At 33.8% G+C, this 19901-nt stretch overlaps 3 protein-coding genes across 5 annotated transcripts; 2 read left to right on the top strand and 1 right to left on the bottom strand.

The window, feature by feature from the left end:
* The first annotated feature begins 963 nt into the window (after positions 1-963).
* On the top strand, positions 964-3602 carry LOC101219701 (ACT domain-containing protein ACR2). Its single transcript, XM_004136433.3, has 7 exons — positions 964-1299; positions 1384-1435; positions 1518-1632; positions 1731-1798; positions 1890-2546; positions 2649-2753; positions 2992-3602. The coding sequence occupies exons 1-7, from the start codon at positions 1229-1231 to the stop codon at positions 3331-3333; spliced, it is 1410 nt and encodes a 469-aa protein (XP_004136481.1). The 5' UTR covers positions 964-1228; the 3' UTR covers positions 3334-3602.
* A 3196-nt stretch (positions 3603-6798) lies between these two features.
* Positions 6799-11206, bottom strand: LOC101210249 (synaptotagmin-4). 2 transcript variants are annotated; one of them, XM_004136313.3, is made up of 13 exons: positions 10849-11206; positions 10641-10745; positions 10464-10514; positions 10205-10325; positions 9947-10074; positions 9689-9790; positions 9507-9581; positions 9339-9418; positions 9099-9249; positions 8785-9015; positions 8401-8700; positions 8017-8130; positions 6799-7314 (listed from the first exon to the last, which is right to left on the bottom strand). In XM_004136313.3, the coding sequence occupies exons 1-13, from the start codon at positions 10951-10953 to the stop codon at positions 7168-7170; spliced, it is 1710 nt and encodes a 569-aa protein (XP_004136361.2). In that variant the 5' UTR covers positions 10954-11206; the 3' UTR covers positions 6799-7167. The 2 variants fall into 2 exon arrangements, with proteins under 2 accessions (XP_004136361.2, XP_031737732.1); XM_031881872.1 differs by having other exon boundaries at positions 10205-10321; positions 10641-11205.
* A 3082-nt stretch (positions 11207-14288) lies between these two features.
* Positions 14289-19095, top strand: LOC101210499 (uncharacterized vacuolar membrane protein YML018C). 2 transcript variants are annotated; one of them, XM_011654164.2, is made up of 9 exons: positions 14289-14766; positions 15539-15598; positions 15684-15925; positions 16703-16920; positions 17320-17387; positions 17471-17572; positions 18100-18217; positions 18308-18443; positions 18714-19095. In XM_011654164.2, exons 1-9 carry the CDS (start codon positions 14739-14741, stop codon positions 18774-18776), a joined length of 1035 nt encoding a protein of 344 aa, XP_011652466.1. In that variant the 5' UTR covers positions 14289-14738; the 3' UTR covers positions 18777-19095. The 2 variants fall into 2 exon arrangements, with proteins under 2 accessions (XP_011652466.1, XP_004136362.1); XM_004136314.3 differs by having other exon boundaries at positions 15539-15925.
* Positions 19096-19901: the final 806 nt, after the last annotated feature.

Below are 19901 nucleotides of genomic sequence, written 5' to 3'. Positions count from 1 at the left end.
TACTTGGTCTCTCTTCCTTTTTTCACTCACAAAATCATTCTCTCCATTCTTGCTCAGCAAAGTTGGTCATGTCGAAGTTGTTTGTGAAGACTCGCGGTACCGAAGAAGAAGACAAAGACGCACAGAAGAGAAGAAGACGATGACACACAGTGAAAGAAAAAAGAGAGGGAGAAAGACTAGCTGGAGAAGAAGAGAAAATATAAAAAGAAAAAAAGGAAAGGACAATACCATAACTTTAGATGGTCATGACATCAACAAGCTTGACATTTTCTTTTGAAACAAACGGGCTAATTGCCATTTTGGAACCTTAAAATAGGCTTTTTTTTTCTTCTTTCAGTTCTTCCCAAATTCAATATATTTTTTTAAAAAGAACTTAAAAATGTAAGGCTAAAATTTTACTCAAAACAATAAAAAAAACAAGATATGGACAAAGGATAACTATGATTTGACTAAGGAGTGACAACATACCCTAAAATGGTCATTGCCACAATAAGAAAAAAGGAGGGAGAGAGATTTAAGGAACGCCAAGAAAACAGAAGGTGGAGAGAGAAAGGTAGAAGGAAAGAAACACATGGGCCAAAGTTGAGAGAGAGAGAGAAAAAAACTAAACCAAAAAACAGAAAACAGAAAACAGAAAACGTGTCCTCTCAGAAACACAAACACACAAACACTTATGCTCTGTTTTCTTCTAACGAATTAAGACAAACCACTTCCACATATTGTTTGTTCCCTTTCAGTTCTTCTAACAAAAACTTAAAAATTCAATTATTTTATATAAAGGGTTTTGTGTTTTGGTGTGTGATTAATTAGAGGTTAAAAGCAAAGGATCTTAGATTCTTTTTCTTTTTTCATCTCAACCTTAATTAAAAATTAAAGTGTGATTAAAGTGTGATTATGGATGTAAGCTGGCCATGGCCTACTCCCACATCTTCTCCTACTTTACCTCTGTATGACTTTTCTTTTCCCTTTTTCTTTTCTTTTTCTTCCTATTTTCCTCTCTAATTTCTTCATTCCTTTTTTTTTTTTTAAATCTATTTTTGCATATAAAGCAAAAATTCATCCCTCAATTCATGCATTGCCCTCTAATTATAGCTTTCTTTAGGGCCATTTCCATGGTTGGCACTTACATTTCCCGTTCTTCTCATCTTTCGTCTCTCTCTCTCTCTCTCTTTGTTTCCCTTTCTTTTCTCTTCTGTGAACAAAAGAAAATAAACAATAATTTTGCAGCATGAAGAATGTTTGTTGGCCATACTTTGATCCTGATTTTGATACTCTTCCTGAGAGGATAAATGGCCCGACGTAAGTATTTAACTTGTCCAAATTCCAACAGCTTAATCAATCCTTAATATTGCTTATTTCTTCTTCTTGTTGTTGTTCTTGTAGTTGCAGGGTCTGCATTGACAATGAAAGCATGGAGGATTGCACCATTGTCAAGGTAATAATTAATTTGTGGGTTTCTTTTTCTTCATTGGCCACTAACTGATGAGATGAATGGATGGGCTTTATTTTTGGTGCAGGTTGATAGCTTGAACAAACAAGGTCTCCTCCTTGAAGTGGTTCAAATTTTAACAGATTTGAACCTTTCAATCTCAAAAAGCTACATTTCTTGTGATGCAGGCTGGTTCATGGACGGTACCCTTCTCATTTTTCTCTCTTTCTCTCCAAATATGAATACTTTTCTTCCTTCCCATTTCTTCTTGAATTTGGGGTAATGCCTTTTTCTACTGCAGTTTTTCATGTAAAAGATGAGAATAGCCATAAACTTACCGACCAGAAAGTCATCAACTCTATCCAACAGGCTCGTAAACGTCCACTCTACTTTTTGTCTCTTTGTATTTTTTCTTCTTTTTAACATCGACTTGATTTAGCTGCTTTCCATCGACGTGCAGGCCATTGGAACAACCAAAGGACCTGATAACTCGGCCAAAACCAGACGTTATGTTAACAAACTTCTCAATTCTGATAACTCCGGCGAACATACGGCAATTGAAATGACCGGTACCGACCGGCCTGGTCTCTTCTCTGAGATATCTGCTGCATTGGCTGACCTCCATTGCAACGTTGTGGAAGCTCATGCTTGGAGCCATAATGCTCGTTTGGCCTGCATTGCTTACATTTCGGACCAATCTACAGATAGTCCTATTGAGGACCCCCACCGGCTCGCCAACATTGAGGAGCATCTTTCCACTGTTCTCAGGGCAGCGACTGCCCCTCCAATTGCCAGTTGGACGCATACCCTGCAACAAGAAGTGAAGATATCAGCCACAATAACAACCAATGTGGAGCGGCGGCTACACCAACTCTTGGTCTCGGTTAAGGATTATGATTGGACCTCTGAATCCATTTCGAGGAGACCTAAAAGAAAAGAAGAGTGGAGGAAGACAACGGTGAGCATTGAAAGCTGTGATCAGAAAGGATACTCAATTGTCAGCATCGAGTGCAAGGATCGGCCGAGGCTTATGTTTGACACAGTTTGTACTCTTACTGATATGCAATATGTAATCTTTCATGCTTCCATTAGCTCCAAGAAAGATAATGCTTTTCAGGTATCATCAACTACAACCATTTTAATCTAACATTTACAATTGAAAATGTGAGTTATTTTTCTAACCTATCGCTATTGGAAATGGCATGAACTTGTGATGCAGGAGTACTTTATCAGACATGTGAATGGGTACGCCTTGAATTCAGATTATGACAAGCATAGGGTGGTAAAATGCTTAGAGGCAGCCATTGAACGTCGTGTTTGTGAGGTAAATCCCCCCTAAACAAAAATTGAAATCAATTCCCTATAATACAGTCAGAGGAGCTACAGATAAACATAAAGTTTACAAAGTTTAGGAACCAAGTTGTGATTTAACAAAATGTAAATAAAGAAAAGAAAAAAAAAATGAAATCCATTATGAAACTTTAATCTCTACACCACCATCAGGAAGAAGCTGCAAATGTATTGATGTTGATGTCTTTTTTAATACAAAATTATTTGGTCAGGGAGTGAGGCTGGAGTTATGTGCAAACAACAGGGTGGGATTGCTATCAGATATAACAAGGGTTCTGCGGGAAAATGGGCTGAATGTGGTGAGAGCAGACATAGCAACACAAGGAGAGAAGGCCATTAATGCATTTTATGTCAAAGACATTTCAGGCAAAGAGGTAGATATGGAGATGGTAGAGTCGGTGAAGAAAGAAATTGGCCCTGTTGTACTTCGAGTCAAGAATGAGACAAGCCCTCCATCGACGCCTCAAATTACCAGGTCTCGTTTCTCCTTCAGCGACATGCTCAAGTCTCAGCTCGAGCGCCTCTCTCACAACTTCATTGCTATCAGGCATTGATTCTGTCTTTCTCCTGGCAAAAAGTCAAAGGGATTGCAGCAGAAAACAGAAGAACAAGAAAAAGATGGGTCAGTTAGATGTTTATATACGTGTATGATATTGAGTTGACATAGAATTGGCTGTAAATAGATGGGGTTTGGCAAAATGTGAAGATTGTGTGGCAGATGTTAGATGCAAATGTGCTGTGGTGTAGAAATTTGGATGCACATTCATAATAATGATGGAAAGAAATGATTCTTTTATGTAGCATTGTGATTTGTTGAATGGAATGGACGGCTTCCATGAGCCTAAACCTCTGAATTTAGAAGAGAAGATTACTGTTCATACATTTGAGAAGATATTTTCTTGATGGGTTTGCTTCCAATCATCAACTAATCTGATGTTCAAACGGCATGAATGAAATTGATAAAGATGTAATCATTTTAGTTTCCAAAAAATAGCCTGATTATAAAAGAACAAAAATGATCACTGCAAAAGAATGGTCACAACACAATGGCAAAAGGAGTACATGGAACAAAAATAGATAGCAGGGTCCCTGCAAACATACATAATTTATATCCAGTTCATTTCATAATTCACATCTCAGTGATGGTTTCGACATACAGTGGCAAAAGGAGTACATGGAAACATTTTGGAGTAACAATTCAATGAAACAAAATGAGATTGAATTTTATAAGAAGCTACTACCAATGGTGAGATACTGCATTCCGTGTCCTAGTGAACATCTAAGTTTCTGATTGACTCACAGCAATATTCTGGAACCAATTCTCCAACATGCCCTAGAATCCATGAGGTTTAGAAACTCTGTTTCATTGATTTCCTGACATAACCAAAACGAGAGGGTCCTACATGCATTCAGTCTCAAAAGATTATCCCTTTGTATCTTCAATTCAATATAGTCCATATGCTTACTTCGTTTTGAGAAAAAAAAAGTCAACCACAATACAAAAAAAAACTAGCCGTAGAACAACAGTTTCACTCCACAAATATTCATTCGATCATATGAAATAAGTCGTCCGACGGATTCACACAACTCCGATTTCATCTATTATCCTTTCAGAAACACAAGTGCATTCGTCTACCGCAGCAAGAGTTAAATCGTACACATGGTAATCAATCATATTGTAAAATTTCAATCGACGAACACTGAAGTACAGAATAAACAAAGAAGAAATGTAGAAAACAGACCTACTTCTTCTTTCGCGCCAAATTCCAAATCCTCCAGCCTCGTGTTCCTCTCCTGCGGACTCCTCGTAGCCGCAGCCTAAATCGACGAGAAGAAGAATTTACATTAAAAAACCTCCTCTAAACAAACAAAAGAAGAACAGTAATCAAACTTTCGTACTCAAATCCAAGAGCGATAGAGATCGGTCTCACCGGAACCAGTAATAACCTCCTTCGAGTAGGACTGAAATGCCCTCTCTCCCTCAGCAGAAGCACACTTTGGCATCGTCAAGTCGAGCCCCGACGTCAAGTATGGCCTCCAAGCAACTGTTCACGGAATAATTTCCCGCCATTACCGTCCGCCGCGCTATAGAACAATAATGATCCACGAAAAGCTATATAGTAGAGGAAATTGTAGTGGACTACACAGGTGCATTATAGTGAATAAAACAAAAGAGAAACATAGGTTCGGTGACGGTTAAGAGGCGAATATGGTTCCGGCCGAAATCACCACCGGAGCATATGTAAGTTGATTTGATTTGTTGAAAGAAATCGACTACAACGACAAGAATTTCGCAATATGTCCAGGCGTCTGGAAGAAATTGGTGGTTCAGTTTCATATTCTTCTTCTTCCTTACAATATCGGATCGGTTGAATTTTACATCGTCTCTATTCGTCTTTTCAACGGTTGTTCGTAACTCCAACGTTGCAGTGTCTAAGGGGTTGATTGGTTTAGGATCCTTTTCTATTGAATTAAGAGAAAACACTTTTTTTTTGTAAATGACAAATATATTATTTATATAAGATAATATTTTGGTACTTGACTTATTTCACAAAAAAATATTTTAAATTTAGTATAAATTATGAAGAAAAAAATGACAGACATTTTTAAAAATAGCAAAATAAATTATATTAATTATACTATCAAGTGTCTATTATTGTTAGAATCTGAAAATTTTGCTATAAGTCGTTAAGTTTTATGTTTTTTACAATTCCAGAAAGAAAAATCAACTTATTTTCAAAACTTATAGTGATTTTCAAATTTTAAAATTTAAAATATGAAATTATATTTAGAAAATTGTTGCAATTAAATGACAAAAATGTTAGGAATATTTATTAAATATAGTTGACATTTATAAAAATCTATTAGTTTACTTTGTTAATAAATGTGAAATTTTGTTATATTTTGTAAATATTTTTAAGTTAGGGTACTATATTCGGGGATAGAAGATAATGTTTTAGATTTGAGACTTAATTCATTTTTTCTTTTAAGTTTAAAAATGCATCATATAATAATGTATTATAAATCATATATATGAATAATTATTAAATTATAACGAAATATTTAATACAAAACATTCTCATAATGGTTAGAGACGGTCCTAGGAAGGAACACACAAGGAGAAAAATTATGTCTCCATTTTGCCTTTACATCTTTTAATATTTCATATTTTGTCTTTCATTGTAATTAAATGATTCGAGATGGTTACACGTAAAATTGTGTATTAAACTGTTAATGGTTGTGATTCATATATAGACAAGAAATATCACAATCTAATCGTGAATATAATTTTGAGCAGATAAACACACATTTTGTCCCATTACAACTAGTTAAATATATCTTTGTGTATAAGTATGTGATATCGAGACCATGTATGTATTCTTTTAGTATTTGGCCCATTGTTTATTGCTATTAACTTCTTAGCCCAAATATCCGAGTTTTGTTCATTAACAAAAATTGATACGATAAAATTAAAGTTTTCATTAATGATTATCACGGGGCTACATAATTTTTTCATTTTAGTTGTATAATAACCTCTTGATTTTTAATTCCTCAAAGCATTTTATCGTTTACTACACATTTTCTCATCTCTAGATATCTAAGTATCTATCGTAACTGTTTTTTTTTTTTTTTTGTTTGAAGATTGTCCTTAACTTTAAGGTTATGCCATCTTAAGATGTTGCTAAAAAACGACTCTAAATTATATCAAAGCTAGTCTTTTAAATGTCTAACTTTTACTTGAGGTTGTACTCTCAAAATCATCATTTCACTTTTGACTGCGTTACATTCATAATACATTATATGTTCATCTCAAGTCATTGTAATTTTAATATTTATAAACATACATACTTAGTAGCCGTAGTAGTCATGTTGGTTAGAATGAGATGACCAACATCGTCCCTGGATGAGACATCAATGTGTAACACTAAACTTGTCAATCAATTGTTTTACACTTTCATTTTAAGGACAATCTTGTCAATCAATTGTTGATAAGATAGAGAACGTGAAATACTCATATGTGTTATACAATAGAGATTAGGACGATTACTTTCATATAAAATTAATAATTTTTTAACGACAGAAACCACCAACTCTTTAAGTTAAATAAAGAATGAAGTTAAACTAAACTACAAAAAAAATAAAAGAATGAAAATAGTGACACATTCAAACATCTGAACGCTAATATATTTAAACACAACCAACAAATAAAAGAATTGGCTTTTGATTAGAAGAGATGAATTCCCACCCGGCTTTGTATTTTAATGACTTAACTAAAACAAGTACCTAAGTAAGAGGATGATGAATCGAGGCGCTGCAGCTTCTTTCTGTTCATCGATCAAACAATGTTAATCTTGAAGAAATGAGGAGATTCTTTTTCTTTTTGTTCGTCAAGTATCTCGGAACATCGGCTGAGCTGCCCACTTGAGATGTAGAAAAACCCGTCCTGATTTGGCGCCTTCCAATGGAAAATTATCCTGAATTTCCCCTTCCAATATTGCTCTGGTCAAAGTCATTATGACCCTCCCCAGTTTATCCTGTATATAAATATTAAACAAGTGCTCAATGATCAAATACACTCTCCTCCACCCATCGACTTGAGTTTTTAGATTTATTCCTAGTTTAGTATGGGTATCCGAGCAAGATATATTATGTTTGTTTGATATTAAAAGTTTATTAGATTTAGTTGTAAGTCAATATGGTAACATAAAAAGAGATGCAACATTATTTCCCAATTCGTACTAAAAACTAGAAAATACCACTCAAGAGTGGTAAACCTAAATGGGGGCGGGAAGTAGGAAATTCAAACCAAGCACCTTTAAGTTTTTGACATGTACCACATCCTCATGTATTTAAGTGGTGGGGAGTAGGAACTAGTTAAGAGGGAAGTACCATTTGTAGGGCAACCCATCTTTATGTATCCCTCTAATCACACACAAAATAATAATAATAATAACAATACAAAAAATAAAAAATAGAAGTTGCCAAATGACATGATTGGACAATTTTGTGAGATACACAAAGATAGGTGTTGTCTGTACGCAACTAAATATATTTTTATTGGGCAATAGTTTACATGTTTTTTAGTTGCTCAGTCGGTGTCTTCGATAATTTATATGTTGGGTTTTATTAATCGAAGTAATATTCAAACCATATAAAATGCCTAGGCTTCAATTTTTTTTCTCCACCCAAGTTAGACAAAATTCTACAGTTTAATTGATTGAGATAGAGAAGATTACCTTTCCAAAAGTGTCGTGATCCCAGACCTCTACAATCAGCATATCATGTAATGCATCCTCCACCAGAAAGTCGAACGTTTGATTCCAGACAGGATTCACGGTGTCATGTACAACCTAGTGAAATCATCCAATGGTGAGCTTTTAAAGTTTGATATTTCAATATTGACGAGACAACTTCCGTTCTTGTTAACATATCATCAAGGAAATAGTAACAATGATAATCATTAACAATCAATTTGAGGTTTATTAACGACAAGAGTAGTATGGAATGAAGGATTAGTATGAAGGTAATCAAAGAAAGTTGTAAAAAGACATGCTGCAAACTAGTGTGTGCGTGTGTGTATATATTATTTCATTCTTTCAATACAAAACTGAGAACCTCACCCTGGTTTTAACTTTGGTCTCGGATTTCTTCATAATGAGAACAACGTAAGGGTCGGCTTTTCCCATGAAATCTACAGCAGGCAAATCTTCAGCAGCTATTACTGTTACAGATAGCACTCCTCTTACAATCGTATCCCTCTTCTTTGGGGAGCTTGGTTTTCCAGAATCTGCATCTTCGGAACCACTCGGAGCCATCTTTAGAGCCTTCTCCACTGAGGTCAATGCATAATCTGGGTTAAATGGGTTTATGTAGAGGCTCTGATCAGTGCCATATGGATAGTAAAGAAGCTCCAAATGCACCTGTGTACATGCATAAAAGTTAAGTAGATTACTCTGTTTAATACAACCCAAATTAAGTTGGAAGCGATGTAATGGATTTCTGACCTGACCCCTGTATTTGTTATCTCTTTGGATCTCCAAATCTTTGACCAGCTTCAACCAAACATCCTTCACTTTACCGGGCTCGAGATCCTTTAATGCTACTTGAGCACAGCCAATTAGTTCAGAGGCCTGGACTCCTTCATCGTCGAAAACTCTTATAGTCAAGTGCTGAGTAGATGCATCTTCAACAATAAAATTAAAGTGCTCGTTCCATATGGGATTCAATTGATTATTCTGACCGGAAACAACAAAAGGAAAACTTATTTCAGTTCAGCCATTAAAAACCAAAAACAAAATGAAAAGAAAAACTGTCTTACAATGGTTTTACTTGTTTTCATTCTCTCTTTCAATGGCCGTACAAACAGCACAGCATAAGGATCCGACTTTCCTATAATGTCTTTATTGGTTAATTCCTTTGCCTGCACAAGCTTCACTTCTAATGTTCCAACAGGTTTCACCTCTAGATCGCTATAAATAATAAACATATGACTATGAGCATGACACCGTTTGGTGATCGATCATTAAGTAAATCTTCATGTTCTGCTTTTTTAACATACCTGTAATCTCCTGCTAGGATGGGCACAATCTTCCGGACTGGCCACGTTATAGTACCTTCAATAGCATCTCTGATTGTTTCCTGGAATAGAAGAGTCCATGAGTTTGGCTTATACAACAGAAAATTGTTGTGCCACAAGAGCCCGAAAAATCAAACAAGTCCGATTTACCTCAATAGCATCAGAAACCCCAGGAATCGATGATATGTCTCCTCCAATAATTTTTAGTTTAAAATCAAGATTTTTCTGTCAATCGAACCATAAATAATGGTGATGCATTAGTGTTGAGTCACAAGTGTACTATACAAAAAGTCTCTAAAGAAGTATGTAATTTTCTTCATCCCTTAACTTACCTTTTTCCTTAGAGAATAACACACTGCTCCAAAGCAAGGAAACTCATCAACCAATGGCTTGAAAATTAATCTGAAAAGCCCTGTGAATGCAATATCTTTTACCTAAATAAATAAGTAAGGAAATAAGAGAGGAGATTGGTGAGGAAGAAGAAGCTACGACACGAATTCATTTACTTTATTTCTCATGATTGAATACATATTCAAAAATCAGAATCTCTATTAAACAGAATTTCATCAAAACAGGAACCTCTTTATTACCTGTACTGGTAAAGAAACGCCGAGTTTAGTTTTGATGTCAAGAACAATGTTTGGATTACCATCCCATTGCATCTCCAACTCCAAAGTTATTCCACCGGTATCTGGCTCATCTTCAAGTACAGAAATTCCTACAGAACAGAACGCCTATCTTGCATTGGTATAAATGAATTCACATTGTTTTGATTTAGAAGTTCGTGATAACTAGTAGTGAATATGGTTTATATCTGCAATGACTTGATTATCAAACCAATTTAATACCTGTAAAACTTGGAGCCACAGTACCCAAGGTCAACTTTGAGAATTTCAAAGAAGATAATATCACCGGTCGAAATTCTTCTAGAACCGGCTCCACATTGCTCCTTATCAGCTCCGATGCTGCCTAAATAAATCGCCATCCCATAGAATGCCAGAACATAATAACAAAAGGAAAAAAAAAAAAAAAAAAGACGAATCGACTCGAGAATCAACACCATAGACTAATGAGTTAAGCCATCAAAGAAGTGCAGATTTGGATTACCGCATCAACATATGGCCAGATTTTATCAAGCTGAAGATTAAGCCAAGTTAACTGCAAATTACATATTACAAAGAAATTACAACTCAAAATCCTGAAATCAATCCTTCTCCACGTCCAGACACTAGCATCAAATGAGATCTTCTAATCTATCAAGTAAAAAACAGAAAACGAACGAACCTTCTGTCGCTGCGTAAATACAACCCACGATGGGTAAAATTCCTTGGGAAGAATTTTCCTAGAATCCTGCGCTGTCATCCTAGCAAATGCCGCGATAGTCGTAGCCTAAATCACGAAAAAAAAAAAAAGGAAGAACAAGAACAGAGCATTGCATTGCATCAAACCAAGAGCAAGGCGGAAGAAATAAAATGCAAAAAGGAATATATACCAAATCAGAGCGATGTTTGGCGCGAGCATTCCCGGCGCGAGCAAAAGCGATAACAAGTAGGACTCCGACAACAACGCCAAGGAAGATACCGGAGAAGAACGACATGAGGGGAGATTCGAAGAGAGAGGTGAGAAAATCAAAGGCAAAGAAAAGAGAAATGAAGCTAGTAGGTAAGGTGTGCAATGGCGAAAGGCATGTATTCCGGACGGGAAGGCAATGGAGAAATGAAAGAAGAGGAGACAGTGTGAATGAAGATTTGTTCCATGAACGGAATTTGAAGGTCGTGGAAGGAGGAAGAAGAAGAAGAATTGGTTCTTTTCTTTGGTTTGGCGTCTTTCTACAGTGAGATCGGATTTTCTTCGTTATTCAGAGGAGGTTTTGAGGTACTTGGTTCCAAGTTAACGGTTGCATTTTCTTGCCACGTGGACTCTCATAGTGATTTCCAGCTTCTGCGGGGTCCATGTCGTCGCTTCTTATAACCAACAAAAAAAGAAAAAGGAAAAAAAACAGTTAATTTGAGAGGAATTACATTGTGGAAACGATTTGATTCGGTTTGGTTTGGAGGTTAAACCGAATCAAACCCATTTATTGGTTTCGTTAATTTTAAATTTAGTTTTGGTAATTTTAAAGTTTTTAAAAACTAATTTGGTTTCGGTTTGATTTTCTCTCTTGTTATTTAAATTAAAAGCCATTTAGATTTTAATTTGGTTTTACTTTTTTTTAATATATAGATATAAAAGTATAAAAATAAATACATAGTAGTTAAAACCGGTTCGGTTCATTTTTTATTTGGTTTTAGATTGTAATTATTTATAAAATATATCAAAATTTATCGAATTAGCCTATTTTACTATATTTTATAAATAGTTTCACTTTGTTTCGGGCTATTAGTAATAACTTATCTTTTTTGAAATACAATTTCCTTAGAAATGAAAGATTTGAATTGAAAATAAATTTGAAAATCGATCAAAATTGACAGTAAAAGAATAGGAAGTCTTATAAACTTCATTCATCATATAAAATGATTTGTGGCGTGAAATTTTAGAAATTTGATCTATCCAATGTAACTAGTTAAAAAACAAAATAAAAAAACTTCCTCAAAATTCTTAAAATATCAAAATCTTGAAATTTTTGTTTATATGGAATGAAATAAAATGATATGGAGTATAAAAGATGGAGTAACTAACATATATAGAACATAAAGCATAGAACATCAAGAATCGTGTATCATTGGGTGGTGTTTTCATATGCAAACGTGTGGGTGATTTTCATAAGCAAATTGGTAAATTCACATGATGATTCAAAGAGAATGCTACTCTTCATTTGCTTTTCAAATCTCTCTCATTTTTAATTTGGACCTCAAAATAGAGGTCATAACTCATCTCACTTTGAACTCGTTTCATGTTGATTTTATTTTGGAGTAGATTATTTATAGAAATGACTTAAAATAAGGTCATTTTCAAATATAGTAAAATGAATTAAATGACAAATATAGTATTTACAAATAATGTAAATATTTTTTTTAATAAAATCATATACAAATAAATATAATATTTTGTTACATTTGTAAATATTTTAGTTTATTTTGCTATATTTTAAAACAACCATCTATACTGACATTAAATTAACGATCAAGACGAATACTATTCAATTAACGTATATGTTTCCTACCTCTTGGTTAAATGTTCATATTATTTTTTCTTTGGACAACAAACTATATATATATATTTATTTGAGTACGATAGTTACGGAAAATGAGGATTAAACCTCCCACATTTAAGATGATGATAATTATGTGAACTAAGTTGTAATTAATTTAGTTATAAGAGAGGCAGAGGGTTGTTAACCTATACATTATTTACAACCACTCTAACTTCTCAATGCATGAGAATATTATGGTTGAATCCTAAAACCACCAATATAGTGCAAATTAAATTAGTTGGAATGTTTTGCTCCACACTTTTTAATTAAATTAGTGTTAAAACTCAATATAGAATGCAAAATTAGGTGAGGATAATGTGTTTGGTAGAATGTGATTAAAAATAGACTAAATTTTTATAATATAATTATTGGACTTTCAAGAAATAGAACAAATAGTTGTCAACAATTTGAAAAATAGAAAAAACTCATTGTTTCACAAGAAAAAATTCAAAAACTTCAATTAATCGAACCTAACATATTTGGAAAACCATTATTTTGGAACAACATTGTTTAGGATTTGATCGTAATTTAAACAATTATTTTTTAAATTTGAATAACAAAATCTAAACGATTTCTTTTTTTTTTCTAAAGATACTTAGATTTGATCGAAATCGTATAAATATTTGATGTTTAAATTTAACTATTTTTATATACGATAATTTAGACTTTATTACAATTTTTTATTTATTAATAGATTTAGTTATATTTATAATTTTTTAAAATGTTGCTATATATAAAGTACTTTTTTACTTTTCACTTTATTTTTTACTATTTTGAATTTTTTAGGTGAAAGATTCGAGGTAATAATATAAATATCTTGTCTTGTTTTACTTAATTGACGTAATTTCGTTTGGACACTTTTTTTTATATTTTTTCATTAAATTTATATATATATATATATATATATATATATATATATATATATATATATATATATATATATATATATAGTTTTTCATAATTTTTAAAAAAAATATTTATTGAAGTTTAAATTGATATATTTTTTAATGGAAAGTTTCAACAACTTAAATATAAAATGATATATCATACATTAATCTTATACCAATTATATAAATCAGTATCTTTTTAAATATAATAAAAATCACAAAATATTTACACAAATGGAAAAATGTTATATGATCGAAAATAATTTGCATACACTGTTGCTACTGTGTGTAAAAATTCATTCCATATATTTGGACAAATTTCAATATTTTAAACAAGTAGTCAAAGAAAAAAAAATCATTAAAGAAAATAGTCAAATAAATTAAAAGTGAAATTAAATCGTAAAAAGAACGTTTTCTTTTTTAATTTACCTTTTGGTATCACAATTTACATTTATTTAATAAATAGAAAAAGATTGGTATCCATTTGATAAAGACTTCACTTATAATTTGACATACTAACTTAAAAATAATACTTATATTTTTTTTAATTGATTTAATATGTTATACCTTTCTTACACTTTCACTTGATTTCTCAATTAAATTTCAATTAAACATGTAAAATTAAAGACATTTACATGAGATTCGAAAGATTAGACAATTAAGCATTGGGGTTATTTAGATTAATTACAATTTGGATTGGTGTAGAAAATAAATTAGAAGTCAATTTGTATAAAAAAATTTATGAAACTAAAACGACTAAATTCGAAAATTGATTAGAGAGGAAAATTAGAGTGAAATGAAAATGTATATGATTTTGGATTTGTATTTTAAATACCAAATAAAGAAAAAAAGACGAAGAGCGAGAAACGCGGAATTCAATGATCATCGGTTTTTTGGTGCTGACGAAATAGCAATAAAAGAACGGGACAGGTTGGAAGGACGGCGAAGCAGCAAGCGAAGAGAAGAGAGGGAGGGATAGACGGGAAGTAACCACCACCCCATAGCTTTAATTCTTCGTATCTCTGCGTTTCTCTTCATTAACAATCTACCCATTGCAATATAACCATCTTCAAGCACCCATTGTTCTTTCTCACCAACCCATTCACTTTCCCCCTTCCCAGATCCGTTTTTTTCACGTTTTCCCATTTCCCACCACTGAATTTGAAGCGACCTTTGAGATCTGGAAGAACAACGTCGATCCCTTTTCGAGTTCTGTGATTTTTCTATCTGGGTTTTGTGTTTTTTCGTGATGGGTTGGAGGTATAAGGCTGGTTTGTTCCTCATAGTGACTGTTGTTATTATATGGGTTACCTCAGCCGAAGTGACCCAGGTTTGTGTTCATCCCTTTTGTTTTTGTACTCGACTTTAAAGTGCAAGATCTTGAGTTGTTTGTAGCTGTATACGTTGTGAACTTCCAATTTTGGGAGCTTGTTGGGTAGTTGGGATTTTGGAATGCGAGCAGGTTTTATTTGTGTATTTTATATGCTTGCTTCAATGTAGGTGCTGTTTTGGTTTTTAGCTTGGAACTCTGTTCTGCATTTTCTTTTGGAATTCTGTGTTTCTGAAGCATTTAGAGCTTGTTTGCAGAATGGTCTGTTTTTGGGTTTTGGTTTTCTCTTTACTCTATTTTGACTTTAGAAATTTTGATTGAATTTGAGCTGGGAGTCTTCGGATTTCGGTTGCTAGGTTAGAATTATCTCAGTCGGTGAAGTTAGTTTCGTGTAGCTAAGAGACTTGGGCGTGTTTTCAGAGATTTTGTTGTCCTTTTCTAGAGATCCAGGAATCAGGACACTCCACAGGTCTTGATATTCTTTGCTAGGCCTTCCATTCAAAGCTGATAACTTATTTATTGTCGGTGGACAACTAACCTTTTAAGGAGCAATCTTGTATGGTTATTTTAAATAGTTCATCAGTGCTTTTTTTACCCTACTGATAGTTCACTAGTATTTCTATTTCCATGGTGACATTTGGTTAGAAGGCATGGAGCAGCCGTTCAATGTTTCGTAACTTGTTCAACTTTTGTTATTAGCATGTTTTCAGGCTAGGGTCAAGTCCTTACTTTTGTATGTTTTCTTATTTTTTTTGTTTCCCTTTCTTCGCAGGACATATTTACTGCTTACAAGCAGCCTTTTGCAATAACATATCTCGGAGCTTCTCTCATGGTAGTTTACCTCCCAATAGCATTCCTTAAGGATTGGTTTTGTAATTTGGTAAAACGCCACTCTTCTAAAAGTGGTAAAAATGCAGAAAGCTTCAGTGAGACTTGTGCTCTAAAACAAAGTGGAGGGGAGACAAGCTTGGATGTGGAACTTCAGGGGAATTTCACTAGAAAAGACAGTGATGCTGATTTTTCAACTCATGCTGAAGAAAGCCCCCTTGTTTCTAGAAATAAAGATGATCCGTATATATTGAAACAGGAGAAGGAACTTACTAACAGGGAAATTGCCACATATGGATTCTACATTGCGCCCATCTGGTTTGTTACCGAGGCAAGTTAGCGCACTCTTTGGTTCTTTTTATTTGGTTCACTGAACTTTTATCCAATTGAATGGTTGGGGACCCTAAACAAACTGTTGACCGTTTTTTTACTAATAAATATTTATGTGAATGTAGGTGTTTGAAGTGTTTTAGTCGATTCAAAAACTTCTCAAGCATATTTGATAAAAAAAAAATTCTCAACCATAAGTATGATAGGATTTCAAGTGTTCTTGCACAAACATTGGCGTATCTTCTAAATTTTTGTGACAACTTCTAATTGTTGGGTTTCTAATTTGCTAGTTAGACTTCTAATACTATCCCAATGAGATGTTCTCAATCCCATTCTAGAAATACGGGCTCAAGATCTTTGTCGCTTGTCAAAGATAATCAAGTTAGGTGTTCAATTCATATAGCATCGTGTGAAGTTTGAATGCCACAGAGATATGCTCACTTTGATGTTATACTTGGGCTTTGTGTAAATGATTTCATAGATAGTTGCTTTGCTTTAGATATTATTCTCTTAGCATGGTTCCGTGTATGAAGATTGTACTCACTAGTTGTAGTTTGAGGAAAGTTGGTGGATGATGTAGTTAATCTCAAATTAACATGGGATCAGGTTAATCTGGAAATGAGCCCTGTGGATACATTGACATTAATCATTCATAATGAACGGTCTTTATGTTTCTTTCATTTGCATCCCTAATGTGCAAATCTCTATAGACACATTTGTCATGTATAGATCTCTAACAACTCTCAATCGCAGTTCCTAATACATTCTCCTTTTGCAGTATCTTTCAAATGCTGCACTTGCCCGGACAAGTGTTGCCAGTACAACAGTTTTGTCCTCTACTTCTGGACTTTTTACTCTGTTTATTGGTGCTGCCCTTGGCCAAGATTCATTAAATATGGTCAAAGTCGTTGCTGTCTTCGTTAGTATGGCCGGTGTTGTTATGACAACTCTTGGTAAAACCTGGGCTTCCGATGAGTCACAACTAACTGCTTCTGAGTATGTACCCAATCTTTCTTTCATGTAATTTTTTCCTATCATTCAAAATTTCTTTTCGCTGGAAATATATAGATATGGTCTATTGATATAATATCTGCCTTTGTTAGTGAAGCTGGAGCGGAAAATTATATATACCAACCTTGAATTTTCACTATTGCATGAGAAATCATTGGTAAAACAAACATGAAAAATTTTGTATGCTTTTACCAAAGAAGTTAATCCATCCTCATAATCCAACACACAAATTTTACCTATAATAATCATTAAAAAATTACTTGGTAGTGGGGTCAAGCTACAGCCTTCATTACCAATAACTCTGGATATCTCATTTGTAATGGATGTGTTAGCCTGCTATGTAAGGAATTTTTGTCATCCCTGATTGCCAATTTTCTGTTGCAGTAATGAACACTCCCTCATTGGAGATCTTTTTGGTTTACTCTCAGCTGTTTCATATGGTCTATTTACTGGTAATAAATGTGTATAATTCTGGCTAGTTTTTAAATCGTGGTTTAACTGTTTATTTGACTAGTTTCTTTCATTTCTCCTGTAGTGCTTCTTAAGAAGTTTGCTGGTGAAGAAGGAGAGAGAGTTGATGTGCAAAAATTGTTTGGATACATTGGTCTTTTCACACTTATCACACTTTGGTGGTTAGGTAAGCAAAGTTGTTGATATTTTTTGCAATCTATTGAACAGAGTGCATAAGTTTTCTCATGTTTCTCATTAGTTGTTTCTTTCACTATGCTCCACTACATATGATGAAGGAATTGGATTTGGAAAGATTCCTTTACCATTCTTTAAATGCTGGTTCTTGAGATTGGAATTTTGTCTTTGTATGAGAAGTTGCGCATTTTACATAGATGGGTGGCAGGTGGCCTGGTGCCCCCAATGTTAGGTGATATTAAGCTTGTTTTCTGCCGGTAGCTAGCGGATTGGCTAATTTAGTTTAGTTTTCAATTAGTTAATTCTATCTTTGACTGTTATTTGTGCAGAAAAGTTTTTTAAATAAATAAGTGGTCTCGGTGTGAAAGTCATTTCCGTAAATATTAATGAAAATCATATATTATCCTATTAGGACAAACATTGTATCCTTAAAACATTAGAGCACTTTGATTTGAGACATTGTGTTCAGTGAGGCTCTCCTTCATTCATTTCTTTTTTCTTATTTCAATTTTGTTTCAGTTTGGCCATTGACAGCCTTGGGAATAGAACCGAAGTTTTCGATTCCTCACTCTCTTAGGACAGAAGAAGTAGTTCTCGCTAATGGATTTATTGGAAGCGTACTCTCTGATTACTTCTGGTATGTCAAATAGAGTCAAGCTTACCAAGGTGTTGTGTTCTGTTCACCTGTCACCATTCCTCCTCACTCATCCTTTTCTTTTGTACCCAGGGCACTCTGTGTCGTGTGGACTACGCCACTGGTGGCAACGTTGGGCATGTCCCTCACCATCCCACTTGCGATGTTGGCTGACATGTTCCTCCATGGTCGTCACTACTCAGCAGTTTACATGCTTGGCTCAACTCAGGTAACTACCAATAGATTAGCAGTTGTTTGAGTCATGCCATGATACCTTTATCACTTACAGTAAAAAGGCAAAAACCACCACAACAAACTTGAAGAAACCTTTGCAATCAAGCCACATTATTGTTATTTGGTAATTGGAGTTTGGAAAAGACACAATCACTTGAACTAAAAGAATTGTTACAATCAAACCTTCGAACAATAGGGATTTAATCTTTTCTGTATCAAATCGAGTTCTTGTGTAGACAGGTAATTGTATACTTTTGGTTTGCAGGTGTTTGCAGGATTTGTAATAGCCAATCTTTCAGACTGGTTCTCAAAGAAGCTGGGGTTGTAGCATTTGCTGATAATCTTCATTTTGGCATTCTTAACATGGCAAAGTAAAATTCTTTCACGAGGTTATTTTCTCTCCTTCATCAATTATTGAATTGTAATGTAAATTTCTGATGGAAACCTGTAAAATCTGCAATTTTGAGTAAAGAAAATATCATTTGCATAAACCATAGATGATTGGGTTTTACTTGTGTTTTACCACTGGTTGTGTAAATTAAGTCGAAAGTCAGGTTCGTTTGGGTCTTATTTGGATATTGAGCCCTTTATGTAATAAGAACATTTATTTTTGTTTAAATGAAAATTTAAGTCATTAATTCTCCATATTTTTCTTCCCTCTATTTGTTGAGTTTTATTATAGTCTTGAATTGTAAGAAAAACAAGTGTTACTTGTCCTAAATCCTATTTCCAGCATTCACTTAAGAATTTGGGAATGCTTTTGAGTCGGATTATGCCATAATGTTAATTATAGAGAGACTAATTACGCTACTTTAATAACTTTTAACACTTCTATTACATTTCCTAAGGTTGTAGGTTCGATCAGTCTTATTAGATGTGTTCTTGACAAAAAGTTAGGAGTGTTAAAAACATGGTAAAACAAACACTTCGTAATTAGAAAATAAAACTGAAAAGAAGTTGCTTCACCAGTTTTCTGTTGAAGATATAATATCCTCAACAATTTTTTGTTTCTTGAGCTCTCTAACTCATACATCTTTTACAAATAAAAGCAAGATAGAAAGTGAGAGAAAAAAATGATGAGGATGTTGGGATATTTTACTTTGTAAAACTGAAGAGAGAGAGAAATTTTGTGAGTTTAACTCTGTATTTTGAAATTCTTAGTGAATGGAGATTTGTTGTTGCCTTATTGAGAGTGGATGCAGGTGAAAATCACTGAGTCACTACAATCCTCTGCTTATTCTTGTGTTCTTGCTTGAAAAATTCTTTTCTATTGTTATATCTGCAAAGATTACAGTTGTAGATTTAGTTTTCTTTCCTCAAAAGTCTTAGAGTAAATACACAAACAAATAAGTAAAGTTTCTTTTGATATGTTTTTCATGTGACTTTGTACTACAAAAGTGAAAGAAAAGCAAAATATTCTAAAAGTGAGCAAAAAAGTCAAATAGGACAGAAA

The sequence above is a fragment of the Cucumis sativus genome, chromosome 3, assembly GCF_000004075.3.
Source record: "Cucumis sativus cultivar 9930 chromosome 3, Cucumber_9930_V3, whole genome shotgun sequence".
In the NCBI taxonomy this organism is placed as follows: domain Eukaryota; kingdom Viridiplantae; phylum Streptophyta; class Magnoliopsida; order Cucurbitales; family Cucurbitaceae; genus Cucumis; species Cucumis sativus.
The sequence above is the reverse complement of the archived record's forward strand: the minus strand, read 5'-3'. Positions and strand labels throughout refer to the sequence as shown.

Bases quoted from the DNA above. Each gene is read 5' to 3' on its own strand.
- LOC101219701 (XM_004136433.3), top strand. From the start codon at position 1,229: ATGAAGAATGTTTGTTGGCCATACTTTGATCCTGATTTTGATACTCTT. The intron at 1,633-1,730 runs GTACCCTTCTCA...TTTCTACTGCAG, and splicing joins TGCAGGCTGGTTCATGGACG to TTTTTCATGTAAAAGATGAG. The intron at 1,799-1,889 runs GCTCGTAAACGT...ATCGACGTGCAG, and splicing joins TCATCAACTCTATCCAACAG to GCCATTGGAACAACCAAAGG.
- LOC101210249 (XM_004136313.3), bottom strand. From the start codon at position 10,953: ATGTCGTTCTTCTCCGGTATCTTCCTTGGCGTTGTTGTCGGAGTCCTA. The intron at 10,075-10,204 runs GTATTAAATTGG...TCTGTTCTGTAG, and splicing joins TGTGGCTCCAAGTTTTACAG to GAATTTCTGTACTTGAAGAT. The intron at 7,315-8,016 runs GTAATCTTCTCT...ATTTATATACAG, and splicing joins ATCACGACACTTTTGGAAAG to GATAAACTGGGGAGGGTCAT.
- LOC101210499 (XM_004136314.3), top strand. From the start codon at position 14,686: ATGGGTTGGAGGTATAAGGCTGGTTTGTTCCTCATAGTGACTGTTGTT. The intron at 16,921-17,319 runs GTATGTACCCAA...TTTCTGTTGCAG, and splicing joins TCACAACTAACTGCTTCTGA to TAATGAACACTCCCTCATTG. The intron at 18,444-18,713 runs GTAACTACCAAT...TTTGGTTTGCAG, and splicing joins ACATGCTTGGCTCAACTCAG to GTGTTTGCAGGATTTGTAAT.